A 12787-nucleotide genomic window follows, 5' to 3' on the forward strand; every position below is an offset into this window, starting at 1 on the left:
ATTGCTAAAATTTAAAAATTTATCATTCAAAGGACCCTAAACAGTCTCTAAAACTGCCATAAACCATTGTTGCATGGTAAACTATACATCAATAATTTATGACTTTTTATTAATGATAAATTTAAATTTTGGCTGATGACCTCTGACACCTTTATATATATATATATAAAACATCTATTTTCGGATAAATTTTCAAATTTTGCAATGTTAAATACTGTTGCAAATGAAACATGCTGAGACATTATAATTTTTAATCAGAAACTAATGTTTTTGAATGCACCGTTCGCGCCAATTTTTAATGTCTTAAAATTTTAAAAAGTCATCTGGCCATATATGTTAGTCAATCTGATTCATATATATATATAATTCAAATCTATTGTATATCGGATGTTACTGGACGTTGGCGAAAATAGTGTATATATATATATATATATTGTGCACTGGATGTTGCTGGACGTTGGCGACACAGTAGAATTGTACCAATAGTGCATGTTGCTGTTGGGAGTACTGTACGTTCTTTCTTTACAGGTAAAATATCAGCAAAATGATTATCTCAAGCATTTTGCCTATATGTTTTCGCGCCGCATTATTTTTTTCTACTGCTAAAAGATCAAAGACTATTTACCTCCATTTTAACTAACTCATATGTGTCACATTTGAAAATACGTTAAGAAATGCAACTTGATCTCTTTTTTTCTTTTTTGCATGTGCTTTCTATATCTCTTAAAAATGTAGCACCTTTCATGTTGAAATAATGTCATGCTTTTACATCCTCGTGTTGTCACGTGAACCACGTGTGCCCGGTATCAATTAATCTAATTCATGGCATCAACAATATGTAAGGTTGTAGATGAGGCGAGTTGTGCCATCTCGAGCTCAAAAAACTCGAGCTTGAACTCGACTCAGAGCTTGAGTCGAGCTCGACATAACAAGCTTGAGCTTGACTCGACGATACAATGCCAAGCTTGTACTAGACTCATTTAACTCGTTTATGTTTAGCTTGTCATGTTTCTTTTAACTCGATTAACTGGTGTAGTTGCTACTTGTTTAATTATTTTTTATTATAGATCAATCTTCATTGTATAGTGGAGTCGAGTCGAGTTTAAACGAGTTGAGTTCTTACAACTCGAACTTGATTCGTTTAACATTCCAATCATATATTTGAACTCGAGTTAGCTTACAAATGAGTCGAGTTTTAACAAGCGAGTTCGCGTTGAGTCGTGTCGAGTGCTGGACTCATTGTGCAACCCTAACAATAGATGAACATATTCTGAGAACAAGCTTAACAATTGAAATTTTACAACTTAAGGATGGAATGATTTAGAATTCACTCTGGAGGAGCCTAACCAAAATCATATCTATTGTCTCTAACCCTTCCCTTTAGAATCAACTGTCCCACCTCTGCATACAAAACACGACAGATATTCTTAACCTGTTTCTAAGCTTTAGTTAAACCCAAAAAAAAATTAGAAATCAGGACAATCAATCGTTTTAAAATCCCGTTTGCATTGAGATTTCTCACAATCTTAAATATAATACTTAAATTTTGGAGTGTTCCAAATAGTGTTCAAATGATTATGAATTTCATGCATACTGTGGAAGGAAGGAACCAAACAGTTGGCAGACCAACAGTCAGACCATAAAATTTACTTTATTTATATATAGGCCCTTCATTAGTTTCCAGTTTTTTAGGTATTAGTTCACCTTAGAGTTTGAAATTTAAAAGTGCGCATCAACTAGAAATTTCTGGCTCGGCCACTGTAGCAAACATCCCTTCTCTTCTATGGATTTCTTCAACAAAATCCTCAGACTCCCCATCATCTTTGCATGCTCTTCTCTGAGGCATTGCTTCTCATTTAATAAAAGACCTGCCGCCTCATTCCTGGAAAATTTTCATTTTCCAGCACCACCATTTTTCCCCTTAAAAATTATAAGGAGATTACTTTGTGCATGTTTTTAAAAGTAAAGGCCACATTTTTCGTGACAAATAATGAATGACTTCAAGTGAATTTGTGTTAATTTACAAAAATAAAAAATAGTTATCTGCAACTCTCGCTTTTTTTTTTTTTTTTTAAGTGAAGAAACTTCACTTTTAATTTTTACTTCACAGTTTTTATGAAAAGCATTGAGAATGGTCATAACAGGTTAAGGAGTGGAATCCCCTCAAACGGGGCCTTGACTGAGGCCCATAGGGGCACGTGTTCATAGGTGATGGGCTGATTTCCGCTTCCTCATCTCTTATACCATAAGATGGAAGTTGCTCTCTCAGCCTCTTTCATGAACTTCCAAAAATTGATTTTTCTTTAATCATAGACAAAAATGAGCTTGGAAATGAAAATACATGGCCGGCCCGAACCAATATGAATGTTTCGATATTGCTGGAGCTGGGGGCTGTAGCAAAGCTATTTTGTGATTGGCGTGGACCACTGGCCACTCAAGCTCCTGAAATCTTGCATTGTGATTAAGCTAAACCTAAGTTCAGCTAGGTCCAGCTACATGTGACGCTCACACCAAGTCTGAGTTAGTGCCCTGCAATCATTTATTCTCTGAAGCAAGAGATCGGTTAGTGCCCCTTCATGAAATTTTTCTAGCTCCGCCACTAGCTAAGAGGATTAGAGAAAATGCAGAACGGATCTTGGCTGATCCGCCCATGATTTAGTAGCTCTGACGTATTTGACCGGCCTCTTGTATATCACTGGGAAGTTGGCAAGGAAATGGGTATGTCCCATCAAGGGCTGTTCAATGCATCTTGAACTTGGCTCTTTAATAAACAGGTCGAGTTCGATTAAAAAAAATGAACTTGTTTGATTTAAGGAGTCAGCTCGACTCGGTTAAACTCGATTAAGCTTGTAGAGAAAGAATATGTAAAAAATACGTTCTTTTTTATCATAAGTGAAATGTTACCCTAATTGTCTTTTTTAAAGGTGACAACTCACGTATCTTATTTATAGTAAACGATATTTTTTTATATATGGCTTGGCTAAGCTCCAGCCCAAAGTTGGCTTGAGCATAGCTGAGCCGAGTTTGAGCTCTCTAAGCTCAAGCCGAGGTGGGCTAAAGCTAGTAAACTTGAGTTCGAGTTGACTTGAGCTCGAGTTGTGGCCTATGCCACTTGAGCCAAGTTCAAGCCGGCTCAGATCAGCTTGTGAACAGCCCTAGTCCCGTCACTCTAGACAGAGAGGAAAGCACCACCTTCTTCGCGCTTGGCATCTTCGTTTCTTTTGCTCAATTTTATCTTTCTCTGGAGAATTTGCTTTTGAAAAGTAGTAGTCATCTTCCTGCCTTGGATTGAATGGCGACATCATCCAAGCTTGGGAGTTGGGATCGTCTCTCTTAGCAAGAATTAAATTTGAATGGTATAATAGGGCACTTATATTTTCTTTTTTCTCATTTTTTTTCCTTTTGTTAGGTCGATGAAGCATTTATTGGTTAACTTTTTAAGAATCAATCTTAAGATTTTGTTTGCAAAATATTTTTTTTGTGTTTGTCTTATATTTTATTGCCAACAAAAATAGAGAAAAAATCAAATATTCTCTATTTCAAACGATTTTAGTTTGATGCCAAGGTTGTACTGTTTAAATGAGAATAATATCCTTTGAAATGTATGGACAAGATCATCTCTCTCTCATGTCCAACTTTCTAGACAGTCTCCAACTTTCTCAGACCCAGTGAATTGGACTTGTGATCCAAATTCTTGTAACCTTGAGGAGCTTGGATTGGGCGTTTGTTGGACTTATTTATACATTATTTACAAACTATATATATTCAAGAAGAAAATTGTAAATGACGCCATGTCCTCAAAATGTTTCTTGAAAGAAAGGATGAGGTAACTCTAATCAGCCTTCCTGTTTCGTTCGGCTCCTGAAGGATCTGAAATATGGAAGGTAATGTGCCCAGCAACTGATCCCTATGTTTTTTTTTTTTTTTTTTGAGAAATGCGATCTAACCAAATACTTGAAAGAACTAGATATTCAGTGAGGAACAAAGAAAAAATGGCCGTCAACTGAATCTCAACAAGTATTCTAGAACACAAACTTATAATCCCTTCAACATGTATTATATTGCCTCATAACAATGACAAGAAATTATTCTGACATTAAAAGTGTTGGCTGTTCGAAAAGTATCCGTCCAACCTTTCTCTATTGTTCAGTAAACATGTTGGAGTACAGTTGCCTGAAATCTTTGTTATAATTACACAGTTACACTACTGGAAAATTGTAAGAAGTTCCTCCGTCATGTATCATGACTTCAAGAATCAAGTAGAGGAACTACTGAAGAAACAACTTGATGACAACCGCAAAATACTGGAAAGATAGCAATGACCTTATTCTAAGTAAAACAGCCGAAGGCCATTTGGGGCAAACCATGATGACACCCAAAACTTTGATGAAAAAATAAACCAAGGGTAAAAAAATGGATCTTCTAATGAAAGGTACAATTACATATTAATCGTGCCTATCCAAGAATTTCTCGATCAAAACTGAAAATGTAGCAAAACCTGCACAACCTGCACACGCTGCCTTAGGACCACCTGCAGGTTGCAATTTCAAACTTATCAATGCTCAGTAGAAAAAGTACCAACCAGAAACTAGGTGCAATAAAATAGAACAATCTTTTTTCAGCTGCAATACAGATAGAAAGGTCTCAGAAAACAAAATAAACTAAAGGGACCATGGCTTAAAACATAAGTGGAGCAATAATAAACCTTGTGGGTTGCTGCAATTGATATATTACAGCTCACTCAACAACCTGATCAGATCAACCCATCACAGCCCTTTGAGAACCATATGCACATAATTTTACAAAACTTTGTCTTTAAAAAAATTTGCAACATAGTCTATTTAGCTGCAGGATGTGTAGAACGCCCAATTTCTTTGCCAGTGACCTAGTCTTTCCAACATTACATGCAGACAAAGCAATATCTACTTGTCAAAGTTCAGGCTAAGTGGACAACTGCCACATCTGCAAATTTTGTGTTGCAATAGGTTACAGCATATACTCAAGATAGACAATACTACCTATCGGAACTTCAGAACAGATATACCGCTACGTCTAGTACTTTATTATCACACTTACACATGTCAAGAGATGAGGAATTAATACCAAAGAACAAGTGATTCTAACATGAAACATGGATGAGGGCCAAAAGAGTAAAAACTCATACAAAGAGAAAATATAACAGATTGGAAGTGGAAGAACATTGTTTTAAACAAGGAAGCACTTCCAAGAAACAAGGTCATCAAGGATGAGCAAAGAGCCAGTATTCAATGGACACACATCTCACCATCTGAGAAGGAAATAAGAGTCAAAAAAGGAAACAAATAAGAAAACCCCTCAACAAAAAATTTTGAGCCAAGCAATTGGTAAAAGATGATGTAAATGTAAATATTTTTGTAGCTTGCTTCACAATTCATATATCTGCCGAAGATTCTCTGGCCTAATATATCCTATCCGCCAAAAAAGATGAACAAAAATTTTCAAGGTTTCACCAAGTTTATTCCGATCTGCAGAACTTTTTCATGATGGAAATGGCAGGAAAAGTGAACGGAAATCAAGAGAAAGCTCAAAAGATGAAGACATGCATTTCCTATTGGAGAAAGGGCACAAACAAGTGAACAGTAATCAACAAAAGGCTCAGTAGACAGGTCTGGATATGGAGATGAATGTTGTCATAATTGATTTCCCAATGTCTGCTGAACTAGATTAATCCCCAACTGTTGCCAACAGAATGTAACATATTAATTATGAACAGCGAACTGAAACTAGTTGGAAAGAGGCGATATTCTAACTCACCTCTATCCAATGTATAAGAGTTACTTGAAAAGGACAAAAGTATTGGAAAGAAGGATCACTTCAATATTTGGTCTTTTGGAGTCAGGAACCTCATATTTTCTTCAAGTATGATGTAAAGAAAAGGAACTAAAACACAGTTCTGTTTCCCACATCTTTTAGTATACCTTTTAAGTGGCAAAATTTTCTAAAGATTTGTCAAACAAAAGAAAAGACATATAAACTTGCCAACCCAGTTAGGTCTGGAACGACATCAATCTCTTTGAAAGCAACCATTCTTGAGTTTGATTTGGATATTTAACTTCAAGACCTTAAGTCCAAAAAGTTAACTATCCCACTCACACAACTGCTTGAAGAACTCTTTTAAAGGCTATGTAACATGGACTCTTTAAGGAGGTCTTGACCCGCATGTTGCACCTGCATCAGATGTTGGTGCTGATCTGATACACCAAATCCCCACAGTGACTCTTTCTCTTTTTCTTTTTCTTTTTTAATTGTTCTGCACCCAAACCCATGCAGAGTCTAAACGGAAACGCGTGTAGGGGAACTCAAGGTTATGCAAAATCACTACACATGCCAAAATTTTTCCTTATATCAGTCCTAAAGGTATGATCACCAGATTCCCGAACGGCCCAAACAGGCATACATGAATTGGCTCAGCAAGGTACATACAAACTTGTGAATTGATCAATCAAGCTTGGTGAAGGGTAAAGACATAAAGGAATGAATGACAAATTAGGAAGAAGAAAAAGAGGCTCAAAGGTCAGTAAGAGACTTCCGCCAAACTGCAAGTTACAAGCCAAAAGTTAATACAGGGAAAAGCTATATTTCCAAGATGGATTTGTGATGTCTGTTTTAGACATTGCATTGCCTTTTTCTCTCTATGCCTTGTTCAAGTAACAAGCATCACAACTACTATCAAAATTTTGAAAAGAATGTCATGCTAGAAGAAATAAAGAGCTATTGAGAGCTAATTAGGTGTTTGTCAAGATAATGAATTGCACTGTAATAGGTTAATATCAGACGAATTAATAGATTGAATCATTGAAAAGGAACTTAATAAGTTGCTTCTCTATTATTCAGAAAACAAATAAAACATGTCACAGTTTCCAATCTGGCATTCAACAGAAGAATGCATCCATGCTATGCTTTAATTATATCAAATGTTCAAGCAACCTACGCTAAAAATTTCCAATCCAATCAAATTGAAGTCACAAAGATAACCAATTTTGATTATTATGAATAAAAACTTTGTATTGTCATCATGCCAATATATGCATCTATTCACTCGCTCAACCTCATTAAACTGGACCCTGAAGACCATAACACAGATATCTGATTGTGTTCACTAGCTCCTGTTTATCACAGATGAGAGAAACTTGGACCGCACAGAACACTCGATGGGTATCATTACTTCTATCACATATTCGTGAAAACAAGTATCTCTACTTCTTCAGCAGTCTCAATGAACCCCTCTCAAACCGGTGCCCAACAACATCTCTGAACACAAGGCTCCCATAAGACCATAACCTATCCCTGTTACTTTCTCTTCATCATTCTTGATGCATCTCCCTCATAACCAAGTCCTGGGCTCACTGACTGGAATTTTGCATAGCAGTCTGTTCTTGGAATGAACCACGTCATAGAAATTTGGATCACATTTAAATTGATGAGGCAACTGTTCGTTCTTCAAAGTTTTTCCTCCACAAGATTCACAATGCAAACAAATCTGAAGAGATTGTTGTGTCTAAAGCATTTGTTACCACCAAGTTGACAGTTCTTGTGCACTTCAAAGTGTTTGGTTAAATTAGATTATCAGCTTCAAAGATTATCCTTCTAAAAAAACATCTCATACTGCATAGGAACTGTTTTAAAGGATCATCTTTGAAGTTCATACTTGGATCAAACTACCCATTAGCGACCAACTTCAGGAATCACCTTCAGCAGTTCAACAAATAATCAAATACTTCATCAGCACGTTTAATGGAATAATCAACAAATTCCATGTCAATATACATGGGTAATTTATGACATAAAGGAAAAGCACGCTTTGTAAAAGATAAAGTAGTTGCATATTATAGATAATTGAGATGAGCATATCAAGGTAGTCCGTACTCATAGAATGGTAGAACCAAGAGCATATCAAACAATCATGAACGATAAATAGAACTTTACCTTTGGCAGATAGCGTTCCCCCAGTAACGCATCCAGCTGCAACTGTATTCGTAATGTCATGCTTAGCCCTAGCCTAAAAAATGTCCATCCAGGAAGGCGTTAATAAAGAAGAATACAGTAAATGAAAATAGAGATGAGTATAGGTATCGTTCAAAACCTTCTCTACGACGCACTCTACTCCAGAGAAGATGAGACCCATGACTGCGAACGTCTTAGCAGAGCTCCAACTTCTCCTTCCCATCTGTTTCGCGGTGTACACGAACTGCTGTCTGGCGGTCATCTCTTCCTGCATTATTGGGTTGTCCAAGGCCCCAAAGAATAAGCCCATGACCAACCCAAGACCACCTCCTGCAAATGAAACCCACCAACTCTCAGAATCTGCCAAATGAAGAGAGAGAGAGAGAGAGAGAGAGAGAGAGAGAGAGTACCCATGATGCCACTGACTGCGGTGCGAACCGCGCAGTTGTTCCATATGTCTTGACCCCGGATCTCTTCAGGGGTGGGCAGCCTCAGCGGCTGTATGGTTTTCTCCGCGTCTTTTTCGACCACTGGCGTGCCTTCTGGTTCAGATGCAGATGATGGTGTTGCCGCCATGCCTCCCCCTCTCGCTCACTCCCGTCTTTTTTCACACTTTCTCCCTTCAAAAGTGTGTATTTGTGCGCTGCTTAATTCTTTAACAGAAATGTACATAAAACAACAAAGTAAACACTGGGGGGACGGGTGGACCGCTTTTTCTTGATTGAGCAATCCATGCAATTGCTCTGCTAGAGAGAGGGAGAGAGACTAAATGTTTAAAATAATGTGAAAAATTGGTTTGGAACACAAGTCCTTTGGAGTAGAGAATTGGTGGACAACATTTTCTGCTACAATCTGCAGGTGTCAAAACAACTGGTTACAATAAAATGGTCGTAGTTAACCCTTTCTAACTCTTCTTGGGAACATTATCTCCACAGCTACGGGAAGAGATTTTAAGGTCCTATTCGAAGATGTTAGAAAAGTTCTCAAAGTTCTTTCCGAGTTTTAGACTCGTCTTGACATACTTTGTCCCCGCTAGGAGAAGTTTGATTATTAGTATCGTAGATTTATGGATCTAATCTTAAGTGACGTTCTTCACTTCTTAAATCCACGGTTCTGACTAACAATAAAAGTGAGAATCGAGAACTTAAGATTCTCAAATATCCATCATCATGGAGATCAAGCGACAGGGGAGAGGTCTGACTTGAAATATATGGGTTTTAATAGGCAAATATTAGAAGCTATAATGAATTCATGCATCGTCCTGACAAGATTTTAGATCCTTATTAAATGCCAATAATATAAAAACTTGGAATATAAGATCTCAAAATCTGGTATCATCTTGGTATTAGATTTGAGCAACCAAACACATTCTTGTTCAAACAATGAACGGAAAATACGTCTGACCACTAGGGGCATTTGACTATCCTGGATCTAAGATCCGGTCATATTTAAAACGAATGGTTCTACCAAACCAAACTGTAGACTTCAAAACCACAGACTAAAGATTCTTATTGTTTTTCAAACCATGGATTTCTAATCAGAGTATGGAAAAGTCAAAGAGGGATGTCTACTTTGAGATTCATGGATAAGCTTACAAGGATTACAACTTACAAAACTATGTTGAATTCCATGCATTTAGAAATCGTGGATTTGAAATCATAAGATCTTAAATCTCAAAATCTCATATCACCTCGAATTTGTGATCCAAGGCAATTAAACACCGTCTAAGAGTGTGACTGGAAGTAGAAAGTCCAAGCCACTTGATATCCTTATCACACAATTCAAACACACCTAAATTTTTTAGAGTTTTCAGGTGGGCAGGAGGTTCATCCCTACTGCCCAAAAAGAAGTTCAAAGGCCCTTCATTTTCCCTGCGCCTGAGGTCCTAAACTGCGTAAAACAAACTTTCAAATTTGAAATTTGTTGAAGATAAATCAAACAAAAACGTGCATCTATTTTCAATAATCTTCTTTAAATGCCATGTGTTCATAGTATCAAAGGACTGAAAGCTGTCAAACGTAACATGGTTAAGTACCATTTACAAAGCCTAGATGCTATTTCTCAAAAAACATGAAATTGTCAAATATTTACAGAACATAGATATTGTTCCTCAAAAGATATTAAAGTTGCCCTAATTATTCACAAGATGTTTCTAACTCAAGAATTAAATAAGTAATAAAAAAAATGGCAAGCAATGATTGAAGCATGCGACTTTTTTCATTATGGCAATGCCACAATCAACATCAAGATCCACTCCTCATTGCCTTCTGGTGATGCCCAAGACTCCCCAACTACTAAGAGGACTTCCTTGAACATTGATTCTCTTCAGTGCGTGACGCTCATGAATGCTTCCTTTAGTACCCCAATCATGGGTGGAAATGATGAGCAAGAATACCAGTGAGAGGTGAAACCGTTCGGTGGTGAACATAGTGGATGGAAAGCCCAAGGGCGGAGCTAAGATTTTTTTTTTTTTTTTGGTGGGGCCAAATGGTCGGACGAACTATAATATATTATATAATATACAGATATATAATATTATATATATATATAATATAATATATGTATGCTCACACACTTTAGATAGTGGAAGTGAACATATGTTGTATACAATTGTCCACGTCATGAACGTGAAATGCAATAATCTATCATAAACAGATAAGGTGCTCTATTTCTATTACAGTGACTTAGGTATGAACATAAGATGGACATACAAATAGCACAACTCAAAAAATAGCAAACAAATAAAACTATAAACTCCAAAACCAAAAAAATAAATTACTTACCTAAAACAAGCAGTTTTGTATTCTTTCTATGTAACACGATCAGTTTTTGTCTTTGTTTTTATAGAAAAATAGTTACATGTCATCATTCATTCATCTGTATAATAAAAATGTAAATAAAAACTACATTTGTTATTGAAACTAAATAATGACTCAAATAAACATTAACGTAAAAAGGATGCAAATGCTGAATGTTAGAGTGTCCAGGTGAATTGTGCAAGTTCTCATGGTTATAAAGTTGCATCGGATATAAGGATGGCTGTTGGGGAGCTGAATGTTGTGGTCGTTCACAAGTAAGAATTCTCAACAAGATAGCTGGTTTAGATAATATTAAAGCTAATTATACCATATTGTTCACTGAAAGAAACTAAATATGCTCCTAAAGGAGAGCATTTAATAGCATGAAATGCTCCAATAGATGAAATATTGTTTGTTACATATGAATGTGTTAATGAAGAAAAAGAAAAGCTAGATTTCACATATTCGGTTGAGATTTTAGAAAATGATCATAGGTTGGCTTATGAAAAACACGATAAAATTAATGGTTTTGCATAGGTTAGAAGCTTTTAACCAGAAACATACAATTAAAATATTTTACATCTTAGAGCCAGTTGGCACCAGTAACAAATTTTACTGTTCAATGAAATTACTTCAAAAATTGAGACAAATTTATGGAACCCTATAATATAATGTTTTATCAACCGTCATATTTTGGGGTGAAATCATTGGACGATAACAATCTGTTATGGATGCCAAAATCCCCTAAATGAATGAAACACTTGGTATGGAACATTTGAGGTTTGAGGTGCAAAATTCTGCAAAATGCCTCACCATTCACAGCTAATGCCGTGTATCTATATTTTCTATGTGGTGTACTAACATTGAATATGTTGCCCAATTCAAGCATGTTCAACAAAAAGCTTTAAAATGATATATAAAATAAGGCTTCTTAATTGTGCATAGCACATCCAAATTCTAGCATTACTCTTGTTTCAAGTATGTAGGCATTTCCAACTTTTAAACTTGTCATCTAATAGTGTCTTTATTAGAAACCGGGGGAATTTGTTTTAAGTCGATTACTAATTTACATGTAATTGTCAAGTTCGTAATCAGATGGGTTTGAATGTCCGCATTTTATTGTTTTCACTTTTAAAACAAGTTCATCATTTGCAAACATGGCAAAAGAAAAGACACCAAAAATTGGTGGCATTATCCAAGATACAATGTTTGAATACAAATCCAATATTAATTTTGGGTGAGCAGAGGATTTTATGATTGAAACTGTCTTACACTCTCTTAATGTGCCAAGAGAATAGAAATCCGAATAAGGAGAGAAAGAACACACAAAGATTTATGTGGTTCAAAGACAATGTTCTTCTATGTCCATGACCAATAACCTGAACAATTTTCACTGATACAAAATTAAGAATTACCAAGTACAAGCTAACAACGGTGCCCTCATAAACATGAGATTAGGGCAAAACAGAAATTAGGGAAGGCTATCCAGTATGGATCAGACTCCACATTCCAAGAGGGGAGACCTATCACTCGGTTGAAGGTCGAAACCCTACCCAATCCATTGTCTCCATAGGGTACATAGTTTGTTTTCGGTGCTTCAAGGTGCTTCTTTCATCAGTGCTTCAACTTGCTCATCAGTGACCCTCTTTTTACAATACAAAAAATTAACACCCCTAATGATTCAAAATGAAAATTAACCACCTATCAGCCCCCTCTTGCCCATTGCACCAACCTCTTCGGGGACATAAATCCAATATTAATTTGAATTCAAATTCTAGGTGTCACCAAAATGAGAACGAATTGTTTGATTTAAACTGAACCGATGAATACCATTATTTTTCATATTACACGTCATATTTCCTTTTATTGGTCAAATTTTCATTGTGTATATATTTTTTGGTTTCTTGTGGTTTTTGGTTTTTAATTCACAATATGAAAATAATCTTCACCAATTCAAAAATAACTTGATCTTTATTCAGACACTTCCCCGAGTCCTTTTGAAATCT

The 12787-nt window shown here is 36.1% G+C and overlaps 1 protein-coding gene across 1 annotated transcript; it reads right to left on the reverse strand.

Moving 5' to 3' along the window:
- Positions 1 to 4032: 4032 nt before the first annotated feature.
- On the reverse strand, positions 4033 to 8792 carry LOC116257058 (mitochondrial import inner membrane translocase subunit TIM22-4-like). Its single transcript, XM_031633670.2, has 4 exons — positions 8394 to 8792; positions 8123 to 8313; positions 7966 to 8038; positions 4033 to 4531 (listed from the first exon to the last, which is right to left on the reverse strand). The coding sequence occupies exons 1-4, from the start codon at positions 8557 to 8559 to the stop codon at positions 4446 to 4448; spliced, it is 516 nt and encodes a 171-aa protein (XP_031489530.1). The 5' UTR covers positions 8560 to 8792; the 3' UTR covers positions 4033 to 4445.
- Positions 8793 to 12787: the final 3995 nt, after the last annotated feature.

This window comes from Nymphaea colorata, chromosome 7, assembly GCF_008831285.2.
Source record: "Nymphaea colorata isolate Beijing-Zhang1983 chromosome 7, ASM883128v2, whole genome shotgun sequence".
NCBI classification, from domain to species: Eukaryota; Viridiplantae; Streptophyta; class Magnoliopsida; order Nymphaeales; family Nymphaeaceae; genus Nymphaea; species Nymphaea colorata.

Bases quoted from the DNA above. Each gene is read 5' to 3' on its own strand.
- LOC116257058 (XM_031633670.2), bottom strand. From the start codon at position 8,559: ATGGCGGCAACACCATCATCTGCATCTGAACCAGAAGGCACGCCAGTG. The intron at 8,314-8,393 runs GTACTCTCTCTC...TTTCATTTGCAG, and splicing joins CGCAGTCAGTGGCATCATGG to GAGGTGGTCTTGGGTTGGTC. The intron at 8,039-8,122 runs GTTTTGAACGAT...GACATTTTTTAG, and splicing joins TAGAGTGCGTCGTAGAGAAG to GCTAGGGCTAAGCATGACAT.